At 31.8% G+C, this 12,438-nt stretch overlaps 2 protein-coding genes across 2 annotated transcripts; one reads left to right on the forward strand and one right to left on the reverse strand.

Annotated features, from left to right (window-relative positions):
- Positions 1–728: 728 nt before the first annotated feature.
- LOC122579073 (homeobox-leucine zipper protein ATHB-16-like) lies at positions 729–3,940 on the forward strand. Its single transcript, XM_043751165.1, has 3 exons — positions 729–1,234; positions 2,198–2,571; positions 3,308–3,940. Exons 1-3 carry the CDS (start codon positions 1,186–1,188, stop codon positions 3,695–3,697), a joined length of 813 nt encoding a protein of 270 aa, XP_043607100.1. The 5' UTR covers positions 729–1,185; the 3' UTR covers positions 3,698–3,940.
- A 2,602-nt stretch (positions 3,941–6,542) lies between these two features.
- Positions 6,543–11,810, reverse strand: LOC122580257 (dicarboxylate transporter 2.1, chloroplastic-like). Its single transcript, XM_043752537.1, has 4 exons — positions 11,046–11,810; positions 7,993–8,306; positions 7,438–7,886; positions 6,543–6,788 (listed from the first exon to the last, which is right to left on the reverse strand). The coding sequence occupies exons 1-4, from the start codon at positions 11,691–11,693 to the stop codon at positions 6,673–6,675; spliced, it is 1,527 nt and encodes a 508-aa protein (XP_043608472.1). The 5' UTR covers positions 11,694–11,810; the 3' UTR covers positions 6,543–6,672.
- Between the last annotated feature and the right edge of the window lie 628 nt (positions 11,811–12,438).

Consider the following 12,438-nt stretch of genomic DNA (forward strand, 5'->3'; position numbering starts at 1 on the left):
AATTGGTTTAAGGTTATACATATACATAATTAAGTTTGAAATTTAGAGTATGATGTTAATATTTTTAAACAATTATGTTTTAAGTACGAAGTTAATTACATATAATAAAATAGTAATTTTTCTATATTAAAATCCAATATGACTTCGACTCGATTTTTAAAATTTTTTGACTCATTTATCACCGATATGATTCTAAGTAACGAAGACTAAGATTGTAAAGATGTTTGATTTTACGTAAGTGTTTTGCTAAACGCAACCTTTAGGCTGTAGTTAAGGTGCATTAAATAGTTGTACAATTATCATAAAATTTACAGGGGTGAATTTGATACGAAAGGTAAAAAAAAAATTATACACATTATGTGGGGTGAGTATTCCCTCAAGTTAAGAAGTATCTTGAGGGGTAAAGTTGGAAGGTTATTAACTTTTAGATAAAAATTAGTGGTCAAGATTCAGTGATCATTTTGAATCTTGACCATTGATTTTAAATCAATGATCGAGATCATCCAACTTATTATTCAAATTACCTCTAACTTGAGAGAATCTCAACCCCATTATGTTCAGGATGCAGCCCTATTTTAGGGCTGCGTTTAAGATTTATTTTACTTGATACGTAGACCTAACCCTGGTCACAATGTAACTAGACGAATGGGCAATTGTTTGAGTTTATTTAAAGAAAAGGGAAAGTAAAGAAATCCAGCTGGTCTAGCTAAAAACCAAAATTTTCTCATTTGTCCATACCCATCAATCCACCATCTTTCTTTCACTCTCTCTCTCACTCATGTTTTCCTTTTTAAAGCAGAACAACAACAGTTGATGGAATGGACCACAACACAAACACAACCTTCTTTCTTGATCTTGACAACTATAATGTTTAAAAAAAAATCTTATATATATATTGTACTTTGATCTATAATAATAACATTTATTAGATAAAGATTTATCACTATTACCAGTGTAGTTAGTTAGTAACAAAATAAAAATGGTGGAGAAGAAGAAAAAACAGAGAGAAATGGTCACTGCCATTCTTAGTCACCTATGGAAATTCTTGTCTTACAACTAAACAAAAAACATTTTTAGTCAAACTTGTGGTTCTGGTGTTGTTTGTGGTTTTGGCTGTAATATATAACTCTTGAATATTTCTTACCCATTTACTGTTGTCATATATTATCTCTTCAGTGTTCTGTCATGAAAAGACATGGTAGCTCAGATTCCATGAATCTCATGTGCCATATAGGTAAGCAATTATATCCATGATTTATATATTATGTATATATATATGTGTGTGTGTGTGTGTGTTTTTATGTGAATTTTGAAGTAGCTGGGATAAACACACACAATCTTTTTCATTTGTCATATGAGTCAAAATATATTTATTTTACATCATAAAAAACCTTTACACATTTAAATTTGTCTACACTGTTTGTGGGTAGCCAGGAATTTATGTCTCAAAAGAAAGATTTATGTTTTGTTGGTGGGTCGATTAATTGTAGACTAAGCTAATATATAGTTTCATAGACATTGTTGTTGTTGGTGGTCAACCTTCGCCTTTATGTGTGGTTGCGGAGTTAGGATTTCGAGTCTAGAGTGGCCAAATAGTTTTCATGATACCAACAAACTTAAAATTGAACTAGAATTTTAAGTTACACGGGTTGCCAATTCCTTTCAACTAAATAACATAAAAATAATACTCGTATTAGAAGTATAGGGCGCGTTTGGTTGTAGAAAATGTTTTCTAGTTTTTCATCTCTACTTTTCTAGAAAATGAAATGGGTTTTTATTTCCTAAAAAACAAATAAAAATTTTAAAAACGCGTTCTAATTAGAAAACTAAAAAACATGTTAGAGATGTGAGGGAAGGGGAAGAATGAAATGAAAAATGGAAAACAAGAAAAAGATGTTTTCAAAATTATCTATGGAAAAATAGAAAACATTGTTTTTGTTTTCTTGGAAAACATTCTTAGAAAATTTTGATTAGAACGCGCTTTCTGTTTTTCATGTTTTCTTGGAAAACAAGGGGTGTTTTCCGCAACCAAACGCCCCATAAAGTTTGTTGTCATGGCAAGGCCACCACATAGCTCCGCCACTGTCTATGTGGCTACTGTCTCTCTGCCGTATATACAACTACACAAGTACTATTTAATTATATATATATAGGAAGGAAATAAGTAAGAAGTAATTTAGATTTTATTATGTGTTAGATGAAAGCAATAGTAGTCCTGTGGGATACACAAGAGAGTTTCATCAGTCAATGTTAATGGACGAAGGTGATGATGAGTGTGTGGGGGGAGGCCAGATCATCTCTGAGAAAAAACGACGATTAAGTGTTGAGCAAGTAAAAGCATTGGAGAAAAACTTTGAGATGGACAACAAATTGGAACCAGACAGGAAAGTGAAACTTGCTCAAGAGCTGAGTCTACAACCCCGACAAGTAGCTGTTTGGTTCCAGAACCGGCGTGCTCGTTGGAAGACGAAGCAACTCGAAAGAGATTATGGACTTCTACAAGCGAAGTTTGATTCACTTAAACAAGACTATGACACTGTCAAACACGAGAATGAATCTCTAAATGAACAAGTACGTATCTGCCCACTAGCAATATGTGCACTCTATGTCGCTTTTATTATCTGATAATTGTGTTTGCATTTGATAGGAATTAACAATTTAATTAGTAAAGGGTTCTCTGGAATTATGACAGTTGTAAAAATGTTGGTTGTGTTGAGAGATTTGTATAAGAGTGGAGGATGGAGAGAAAAATAATTGAAAGAAAACTTGAGTAAAAACCGGTGATATTATGCGGACGTGAAAGTGGTTTTTATTGGCGCCCACCTGTGCGGTGTGCAGGGAGACTTGGGGGCGATGGCCACTCAAGAGGCTTACTGCCTCATTCCCCATAGTATAGCACTGTAGTGTTTATCTTTGCAGGGAGTCTAAAACACCTTAAAGCCTTAAAGGAATATATGAGAATAGGCCTTTGGTGGTCAGGCCTTTGTTTTTTACAAGAGGTCTTAGATCAAAACCATCCCCTGCCCTGGTTAGGGAAATCGTTTAGACACACATTTGACTACTACATGTCATCTGAAAGTAAAAATAAACAAGCTTTTAAAGTTTTAGCTATAACATTTTTTATCTGTGAGTCGTGTGTCCTTTATACATTAAATGACCTTAAATCTTTACCTTTAAAACTTTTATTTATGAGAGACCTATGTAAAACTGATGTTTAACAATAGTTAGAGATAATTTGATCAAAACTGCTTATATGACGTTGTCAGTATTGACTCAAATAAGCACTAAAAGCTGTTCATAAGTGTAGATTAAGGAGCTTAGATCCAAGCTATACGGTGAAGACGAAGAAAGCAACAATCCTGTGAGGAAGGAAGAAAGTCAAGACAAATCAAAATACCCGGAAATGTATGACAACATGGTTGCAACCACATATTTCAAAGACGGGTCATCAGACAGTGATTCCAGCGCTATTTTGAACGAAGACAACAACATGACAGCCATTGCAGACGGTCACCAGATAAACGAATCAAAAGACATAACGGGTGATGATCAAAATGCTTACGAGCCTCAGTTTGTTAAGATTGAAGAACATAACTTCTTTAGTGGAGATGAATCTTGCAACTTCTTTTCGGATGATCAAGCTCCTACATTGCAATGGTATTGTCAGGATCAATGGAACTTAACCAAGGAAAACTAAAGTTAACTCTAGTTCCTGGTTATTTAATCTCATATCACCAATGGAAACAATTTCAAATAAATGTAAATTGAAAATAATAATGAAATTGGTGGCATATGAGGGATGTATTAATTAAATAGAAGCTAAGTGAAGTATTTTTGCATGAGTTTATGTTCTCTTGAAAAAGAGAAAAACTTCAACTTGAATGGACCAAACATCCTGTAATATTGGATAGTAATCAAGTCAATGCTTCTACTATGGTCAGTAATTTGGGTCTGAATAATTTTTTCTGACTAAAACTCATGAGTGGATTTTAATTTAAAACTCATGGGAGTGAATAAAGATACCACAATTGTTGATAAATGGATATCACTATCACTATCGTTTATATACTTTGTCTCCTTTATAAATTAATCATGTTCTTTAAACATAATTGTGGTTTGATTCATTTCGAAAAATCTCTTTGTAAGTCTTTCATTTGCAATATAAGACCTCTTTCAAGTCTAAGCGGGTCTAATCTATGGATGAATGCATCAAGTTACTCCAATTCATTAGAATTGCATAGGTTAGAAAATAACCTTCAACTATAAACTAATTTTTATGATATTACAATTACTTTTGAGTCTACTTTTGTGATTAAAAGGAAAGTGATCTTTTGTTTTGGATGTGTGAAGAATCTAACATAGCATTAAAGCAAGAAATGATATGCATGAGTGGGGGGTAGGCTAGCTAGAGTAGACTGCCTTTATCTTTCAATTGCTTTTGTGTTTCATGAGTGTTTGATTAAAGAAAAAGGAAGGAGAATCTTATAATCGAAGAAAAAGTATTCTTTTATTGATTTATATTTATATGTTAACACTGGTATATAGAGAACAAACTCCTTTTACGTGAAAGAAAAAGTAAGAAGCATACAAATAGAGGGAAAATGATGTGCAAAAGTCGTACAAAAGATATGGATTTGAAAAACCTTTTAGAATAAATATCTTGTTGGTTGTCTTGAGAAAAATCAAAGACAACCAACGTACATTACAATTGAACGCTCAATGAAATCAAATTTCACTGAAATCTTTGAAACAAACAGCCATTAACTTTCTCTTGTAGTCAGTGAATATAAAATCCTCTCAATACTAACAACTAGAATAGATCACTTTGTACGTTGATGCAGGTATCCATTTCATTTTTAATGTCAATACTATAAGTTATAACCATACTGTTGTATATATGTTTGATCTAAAGGTTGAAAATAATCTTCATAGCATATAAATAAAAAAGTAAAATCATAGTTTAACCTCAACCAATTATAACTGAAAGTCAACATCAAAGTCACACAAATATAAATATCTACTCAAAAGGTTGATATATCAAATATATATGTTCATTTTTTTCAACAAAATGGAAGACAAAAGACATTAAAATTAAAATTAATCGCAATATAATACGAGTAAGTTGTAAGGGAAATATTTCTATAGATTTTTTTCAAAAGAACAAAGCAAAAAAAAAAAAAAAACACGTTTAAAGGCGACGTCACAACTATACTATCATAGACATGTTTGATCTAAAAGTTTCAAAAACCACGAACATAAAAACAAACACATACCCAAAATCTAAAGATTAAAAATTAGCCACGTGTCACAATCAATAAAAGTAACATCTCAAGTGTGGGTGATGACATGTGGCAAATAATGAAAGGGCATGACAATATCTATAGTCACGCTCTTTAGTATACACTACTAATAAGAAATTCTTTTGCTCGTACCCTAGAAGACATCAATTATATTTTATGTTTTGTACCAATAAAATTAAATGATAATAAGATTTTTGGTTAGATAATAATTGATATATTTGCACCCTTATGTGTATCTAGGGCACTAGTCAAAAAGTTCCGAATAACAAATGAACTTTTTCTCAACATTTTCAAAATGAACTAATAATAATACTGAATAAAGATGCAAAAGTAATATGAATAGATATTCAACTTATTATCGACTGGTTTCACATTCATTATGAAAAGGGTAAAGAAGATATGAGGTAGAATTTGAACCCATAACTATCACTTCTCGTATTATCGTTTAAATAAGACACAGAGAAATTAAAGCCAATATATTGGTACCACGCCAGTGGAAATGGAACACAAACCATTATGCCTCAAAAAGCTACACCCAAATCAATAAACTTTTATAAAGGTGGTTTAATATTTAATTGAACACGACCCTTTAACAAATTGTAACATTTTTCAATTGATCAAAAGTATGATTAGCCTCCATTAGGAATCAAACCACCATACAAAAATCAATATTAGACTTGATATCACATTTCTGGATTTTTGGAGAAACATAAAGCTGTTATTTTTTTTCACAATAAAAAGGTTGAAGCATAAGTGTGCTCAAAATAGGTGACGGGTTGATACTTGTAGAGTTGTAGACATGTGTTCAATGCCCTTGGAAAGGGTTAGTAGTGTCAAATGACAATGGAATCAGAGTTTATTTGTTCACTTAATATTGTTTCCCAAAAAGTAGAGCTAACAATTTTTATTTTGAACAGTTGAATTATATTAAGAACTACGACAAGATATCCGCGTAAAAGTTGCATCAAAAGAGTAGGACTACAATGCCATAACGGCCAAAAAAAAAAAAAACTATTTCTGCAGGGATTAGACAAGCAGAAAAAGAATGTTACGATGAAGTAGAGTACATCGAAAATTAAAGTATAAAAAAGATGCTACAATGAATTTGAATACATAACAGTAAGTAATTCGTACTACAATTGTTCTAATTGAAAATTAGTTTGTTTGCCCTATAAGATCAAATGTGTTAACTACACTTGGTTGGAAAACTCCTTAAAACTGTGCAAACTATGATTCTAAGAGTAAACGTGAACTATTCAATAGATTGGAATAAATGGGTTATCATGTATTGTACATTAGATTCGAGTACTATAAGCATTCTCCGATATATACTTCTCAAATATTTATAATAGTTATACTCTAACAGTCTCACTTAATAGAGTCCCCAAATTTTCCACCATGGAGCTCCAGTTAGCCCCCATATTGTGATGTTAATTATAGCCATGATAATCCCCAGCTTAAAAACATCCGAAAGTTTTACATAACCAGCTGCAATGTCACAAGAAAACAATTTGAATAAGATCATATAATATTATAAATTTTATAATCATAGATAGATTTGGTAATTTGCATAAGTGGAATTTATCAATGCGCATATCTGAGTTCTGTTTTATCTCTAATGGGTCAAAAATGAGGGAAATTTCACGCTGTCAAATGCATATCACACTGAGGTTCAAATGTGATCCTCACACCATTGTTAATGTGATGGTTGTTGCAGCCTCACCGTAGAAAGACCTCTCCGATTTGTAATAGTTTTTTTTTTTATATATATATTTTTAATTATGAAATACTAGTAGTTCATTTCACCACAAAGTAAAAACTATTCTATTTTGTGACATTGATGTGACATGCTTTTCAATATGTCTATGTGACCAAACTGAGTGCTAGCTAAAAAATGGTTCAAATGCGAGGAATTATCTCAAAAGGTTTTAAAAAATGATTAATAAAAAATTCTTCCACAGTTTTATTCATATTTTGCACCTTGGTTCTTTCAGAAAATGCTTTAGAAAATGGGCATCAAAGCATTTACTAGTAAAACCTAAAATGGCCTAGAACTTTTTGACTAACACTAAAATAAACCAGTTCATTTAGCACCTTTATTATACATTAGAAGGAAAATAATAACAGATGAACTTACCTCCATAATAAACAGCAGATTGACCACTACTGTAATGTGTCAGTGCACCATTAAGATTTGTGTTGTATGCCAAAGCCAGGGCAGAAAGAGTTCCGGGGACCTTAGCCGTTAAGTGCATAGAAAGGAATGCAGAATATAAAGCACCAACATGAGCTGTTTGGCCAGCGAATAAATAATGAATGAAGAAATAAGCGGCTTGCAGAATAAGAAGCTCGACTTGCCATCCTACTGAAAAAGATTTGAGAAAATCAGCTACACATCTAGACAACCATGGTACTACGCCTAATTCTGTGAGTTGTGATGCCATTCCTATTAGCACCGCAAACCAAACCAAGGTATCCCATGCTGACTTTTCACTTAAGCAATCGTCCCAAGTTAGTACTCCAAGTATCAACAAGATTGATAACCCGAGCATTGCTGCAATGACACTTGAAATATCGAGACTCTCTCTGCATACACAAATCAACTTGTCATAAAATTTTATAAAAATCAAACCAAGAGGTTTTAATAACTTTGATATTCCAAGTACAACAAATGAGTTAAAATTCTACTTACCCAGCAACCCATAATGCAACGGTGATAAGCATGGTTCCCATCATAATCCATTCATCCCTTTTGACCCGACCCATCTCCTCAAGCCTATTTGTAGCCAAGATTGGAGCATCTGGAGTGTGCTTGGTTTCAGGAGGGAAGATCTTGTAAATGATTAATGGGGTTAACATGAGAGTAATGAGTGCTGGTACGCAGGAACCTTTAAACCAAGTGATCCATGGACTTTTGATATGCACCCCTAAACTGTCTGCTAATTTGATACACAACATGTTCTGAGCCGCGCCCGTCAAAAATAGAGCGCTAGAGCTGCTAGATGACTGTCAGATAACAAGTTTTAGAACATTTCATAAATTATTACAAGGTCTCTACTACTATACAAACTACAAAGCATTTGAGCAAATTTACTTACACAAGTGTAGATAAGTCTGTAGTCTCTACTACTATAAAAACCATTTGGGCTATTGGCGAGTTGGCGTAATAGTTGAAAAGCTTAGGACGCGTTTAGTTATGGAAAATGTAATCTAGTTTTCCATCTCTAATTTTATGGAAAATGGGAGTTTTTAATTTCTAAAAAATTAACAAAAATTTTAAAAACGTGTTCAAAACTAGAAAATGTTATTTCCGTTTTTCATATTAGAAAACATATTCTAATATACTTGGTTAAGTGGGGATGAGGGGTGACGGGGGCGGGGGCGGGGCAAGGGTGATGGGGAGTTAGTATAATTTGAGTTTTCTAAAATTTAAAATATATAAAATTAAAAGTGGAAAACAATAAAAAAAATGTTTTCTAATTTTTTATTGAAAAATGGAAAACAACGGTTTTTGATTTTCTTGGAAAACTTATTTAAAATATTATGATTTGGTCATGTTTTCTATTTGTCTTGTTTTCAATGGGAAAGAAAATAAAAATGTTTTAATTTTTGGATTTAAACAAATTTATAAAAATGTTTTAAAAACCATCTACTCCACTGACCAAATGACCAAACAGGCACAATAGAAAATAGTCATATACTATGGTTTGGGACTTTGGGCCACACTATGTACTCCCACAAAGAAAATATATGGGCTTAATATAATCTATCTCTATTTTAAACTTGTCTTGGGCTTAATAGTCAACTAGGTGCTCGATAGTCAATTGCATAAATCGGTTGGAATCTTAAATTAAAATCCAAATGAAATCGTTTTGACATACATCTTAGTAAAGACATAATAACGATTTCAGACTCTCATACACTTTATTTTGCTTTCCTGAAAAGGTATTAGTGAATTAAAAAATAATTGATAAATGTGGTTAATTTGATAGACATATTAACATGTATCATAAAATTCCTGGTTGGAAAAGTAAAATTACAAGATTGAATATAAACAGTTGTACCAAAAAAATCATGTACCATATATTTTAGTTAGATACATCATGAATAATTAGTGAGTCATGCATCCGATCAATAATTCATAATTAGTGGATTTCTATGAAAAGAAACATTCCTAATTGTTTGTTTTGTGATGGCAACATTGACACTGATGTCACGTCATGCGCAGGTGTTTAATGGATACCCTGTTTTGTTTAAGAAAAAATTAGAAATGCCTACACGTCGTTGCAAGTTTTTTCAGTGATGTTACATGGTTATTTTATTTGTTTTAGTTTTTATTTGTAAAAGTATTTGTATATTAGTCAAATATATACATTGAATAAAATATAAAACTTATTCTGATTAATTGTTTTAGACCATGGAAAATTGTTATAAATTCAATGAAAACAAGTATATTGAACTAAAGGAAACAATTCATATACTAATGAAACTAAACCACCTGTAAATATGCATATGCATAATCTTTATATCAAATCTATCATACAGACTAGTGTTACCAATAACCATATACTAACATAACATACCATTTATTTTTATTTGCATTCATATTAACTTTAATTTCATATATATTGTTACATACCAACATAAATAACAGTAATTTAAGTTATACGGACCGAAAAAAATTAGTAACATATTTATAAAAAATAATAACGAAGTTATTAAAAACTAAAATGAAACAATACATTTAAAAGAAAAAAAACATGTTGGCATTGTTTGTCAACTTATCTTTTATCTTATGGCTTTTTGTAATTCTTATCTTGACAAAGTGTTTGTCAATTATGTTCAATAATTTGTCCCGCAAGTGTCTTTGACTCTTTGGATGTTTGTATCCAAATTGCTTATTTTTAATTTGTGGAAGTCACTCTCTCAATGGTTGTGGATAAGAGGAAACACAAACACACAAATTTATTCTATATAAAGTATCACATCTCAATATCAAATGCTAAATAAAACAAGAATCTTTTTATTTTTAATAACTTGATTTAATAAGTTTTTTTTTTGTTTTTAAGTAAAAGAAAAAAGAAGTGGTAATACTTAAGGCGTGCATGACCCTCTATAGTAATTCAACGCTCCAAACTCACTAACAAGTACACGTAGACAGGGATAAAAAGAGTGCTTCTGTAATAAAAAGTATAGAATAACAAACCTCTTTATATAAATCAGTGAAATATTTATTTGAATACTAATTTTTTTTTTAAAATTAGAAAACTGGCCAAAATACATTGTGATGTGAATTTAATACAATGTGTTTTTATAAAACACAATTTGTTTTTATTGTGTAACTTGTGTTAAGTTTTAAATCACAGTGTATTTTTGATAACGTTGTAAATCGGAAAATTGTTGTGTTAAGTTCATATCACAGTGTGTTTTGGCAGTTTTCTAATTTTCACGAAAATTTTAGTTTTCAAATGATTAAAACCCATATAAATTAATATATCTAATTTATTTTTAAAGTGTTACGAAAATTATATATAATGGATGTACGTTCATACACTCAATGGTTTACAAGTTGATGATGTGATCAGTGCGTTGACGCAATATTAGCGGTAATGGTATAGGTATATAATGATCAACAACAATGTATCTATACATTCTACAGAATTATTAGTTCTTTATATTTTTACCTACCATTATATATATATGCATGTTTATAAAAACTGACCCAAGAGTATATACTGTATATACCTGTAACTGAGACTGAATAAGAAATGCACCAAGTCTCCGGGCTGACCCATCTTTAGGCCTACTTTCACCGGCAATCGCCAACGAATTAATAATGGGCAAAAAGATCCCACCAGCCCTGGCTGTAGTACTTGGCATTGCTGGCGAAATCACAGCTTCACAGATAGCCAATCCATAAGCCAAGCCCAAAGTACTCTTCCCTAACCATTTCACAAAATACATTGCCAATCTATCACCTAGCCCGGTTTTCACGAACCCTCTACTAAAGAAAAATGATACCACAATCAACCATATCACTTCATTTGTAAAGGCAGCAAAAGCCGATTTAACGGGCAGTGTTTTTGTCACAACGGAAATTGTTAAACATACAAAGGCCCATGAACCAACGGGTAATGGGCCGAGGATTAGACCGGTAATTGTTGTCAAAAAGATAGCGAATAGGCGCCATGCTTGCTTTGAGACCTCTGATGGTCTAGGGATGGCAAAACACACGACTAGTCCTATCACGAGTGAGACTGCTAGAGGTAATGGTTTTGCGCCATGGAAATTTGGAAAACGTATTGACCGACGACGAGCCTGTCTCGTCGTCGTTGTCGTCGGGATGTTGATAATGGTCGGGCTGTTAGTACCAACTGGAGGATTTGTCGACATCGGTTATGAATCGTTGTTGAGATTTTTAAAAAGAATGAAATGTGTATATAGATCGATGTATATATGTGTATATCTTTTACAAAATATATGAATTGATGTTGAGAATTTTAGTAAGAAACTAAGAACGAAATGTGTATATATAGATGTATATATGGTGTGCGTTACACTCACTTTATGGCCATAACAAACACTATGTTATAATTTGGGGTGAATACTAATTTATTGGGTAACAGTTGGCTAAAGATTCGGTCTAATGTACTAATGTAGTAATGTAACCACTTACTTTTAATTACAAAATATAGGCATCTTTTACTAATTAAGGCCTTAAGGGTGTATGTTTTCCTTTTTGGATTTTGAATCTTTTGATTCACAAGATTACAAATTTCATGTCAAGTCCACGAAACATTAGATCCAATAAATCGGATTGAAATATCGTTGGTTGGTTCCAATTTTATTGAAAAAATTTTGTAAGTTGTCAAAAATATGTAACATATAGAAAAAATTGATTATATTATGACATTGTGTATTTGTGAATGATCTAAAATAAGTTTTGAAATGGTGTACTTAAATTTGACAGTGTGCCTTAACTAACGGAATAAAAACTGTGTCTAACATGTTATATGATTAATGAATTTTGATTACATGAAGAAAATGTATAGTATGTAAACAATTATGATAATATTATTTAAGTATTTATTATTTTTTTATCTGTTAATGTAAATTGGTTAACTGCACCTCATTACCA

The sequence above is a fragment of the Erigeron canadensis genome, chromosome 8, assembly GCF_010389155.1.
Source record: "Erigeron canadensis isolate Cc75 chromosome 8, C_canadensis_v1, whole genome shotgun sequence".
NCBI classification, from domain to species: Eukaryota; Viridiplantae; Streptophyta; class Magnoliopsida; order Asterales; family Asteraceae; genus Erigeron; species Erigeron canadensis.

Coding starts and splice junctions, on each gene's coding strand:
- LOC122579073 (XM_043751165.1), top strand. CDS start 1,186: ATGAAAAGACATGGTAGCTCAGATTCCATGAATCTCATGTGCCATATA. Junction 1,235..2,197: donor GAATCTCATGTGCCATATAG/GTAAGCAATTAT, acceptor ATTATGTGTTAG/ATGAAAGCAATAGTAGTCCT. Junction 2,572..3,307: donor ATGAATCTCTAAATGAACAA/GTACGTATCTGC, acceptor TCATAAGTGTAG/ATTAAGGAGCTTAGATCCAA.
- LOC122580257 (XM_043752537.1), bottom strand. CDS start 11,693: ATGTCGACAAATCCTCCAGTTGGTACTAACAGCCCGACCATTATCAAC. Junction 8,307..11,045: donor TTATTCAGTCTCAGTTACAG/GTATATACAGTA, acceptor GTTATCTGACAG/TCATCTAGCAGCTCTAGCGC. Junction 7,887..7,992: donor GTTGCATTATGGGTTGCTGG/GTAAGTAGAATT, acceptor TTGTGTATGCAG/AGAGAGTCTCGATATTTCAA.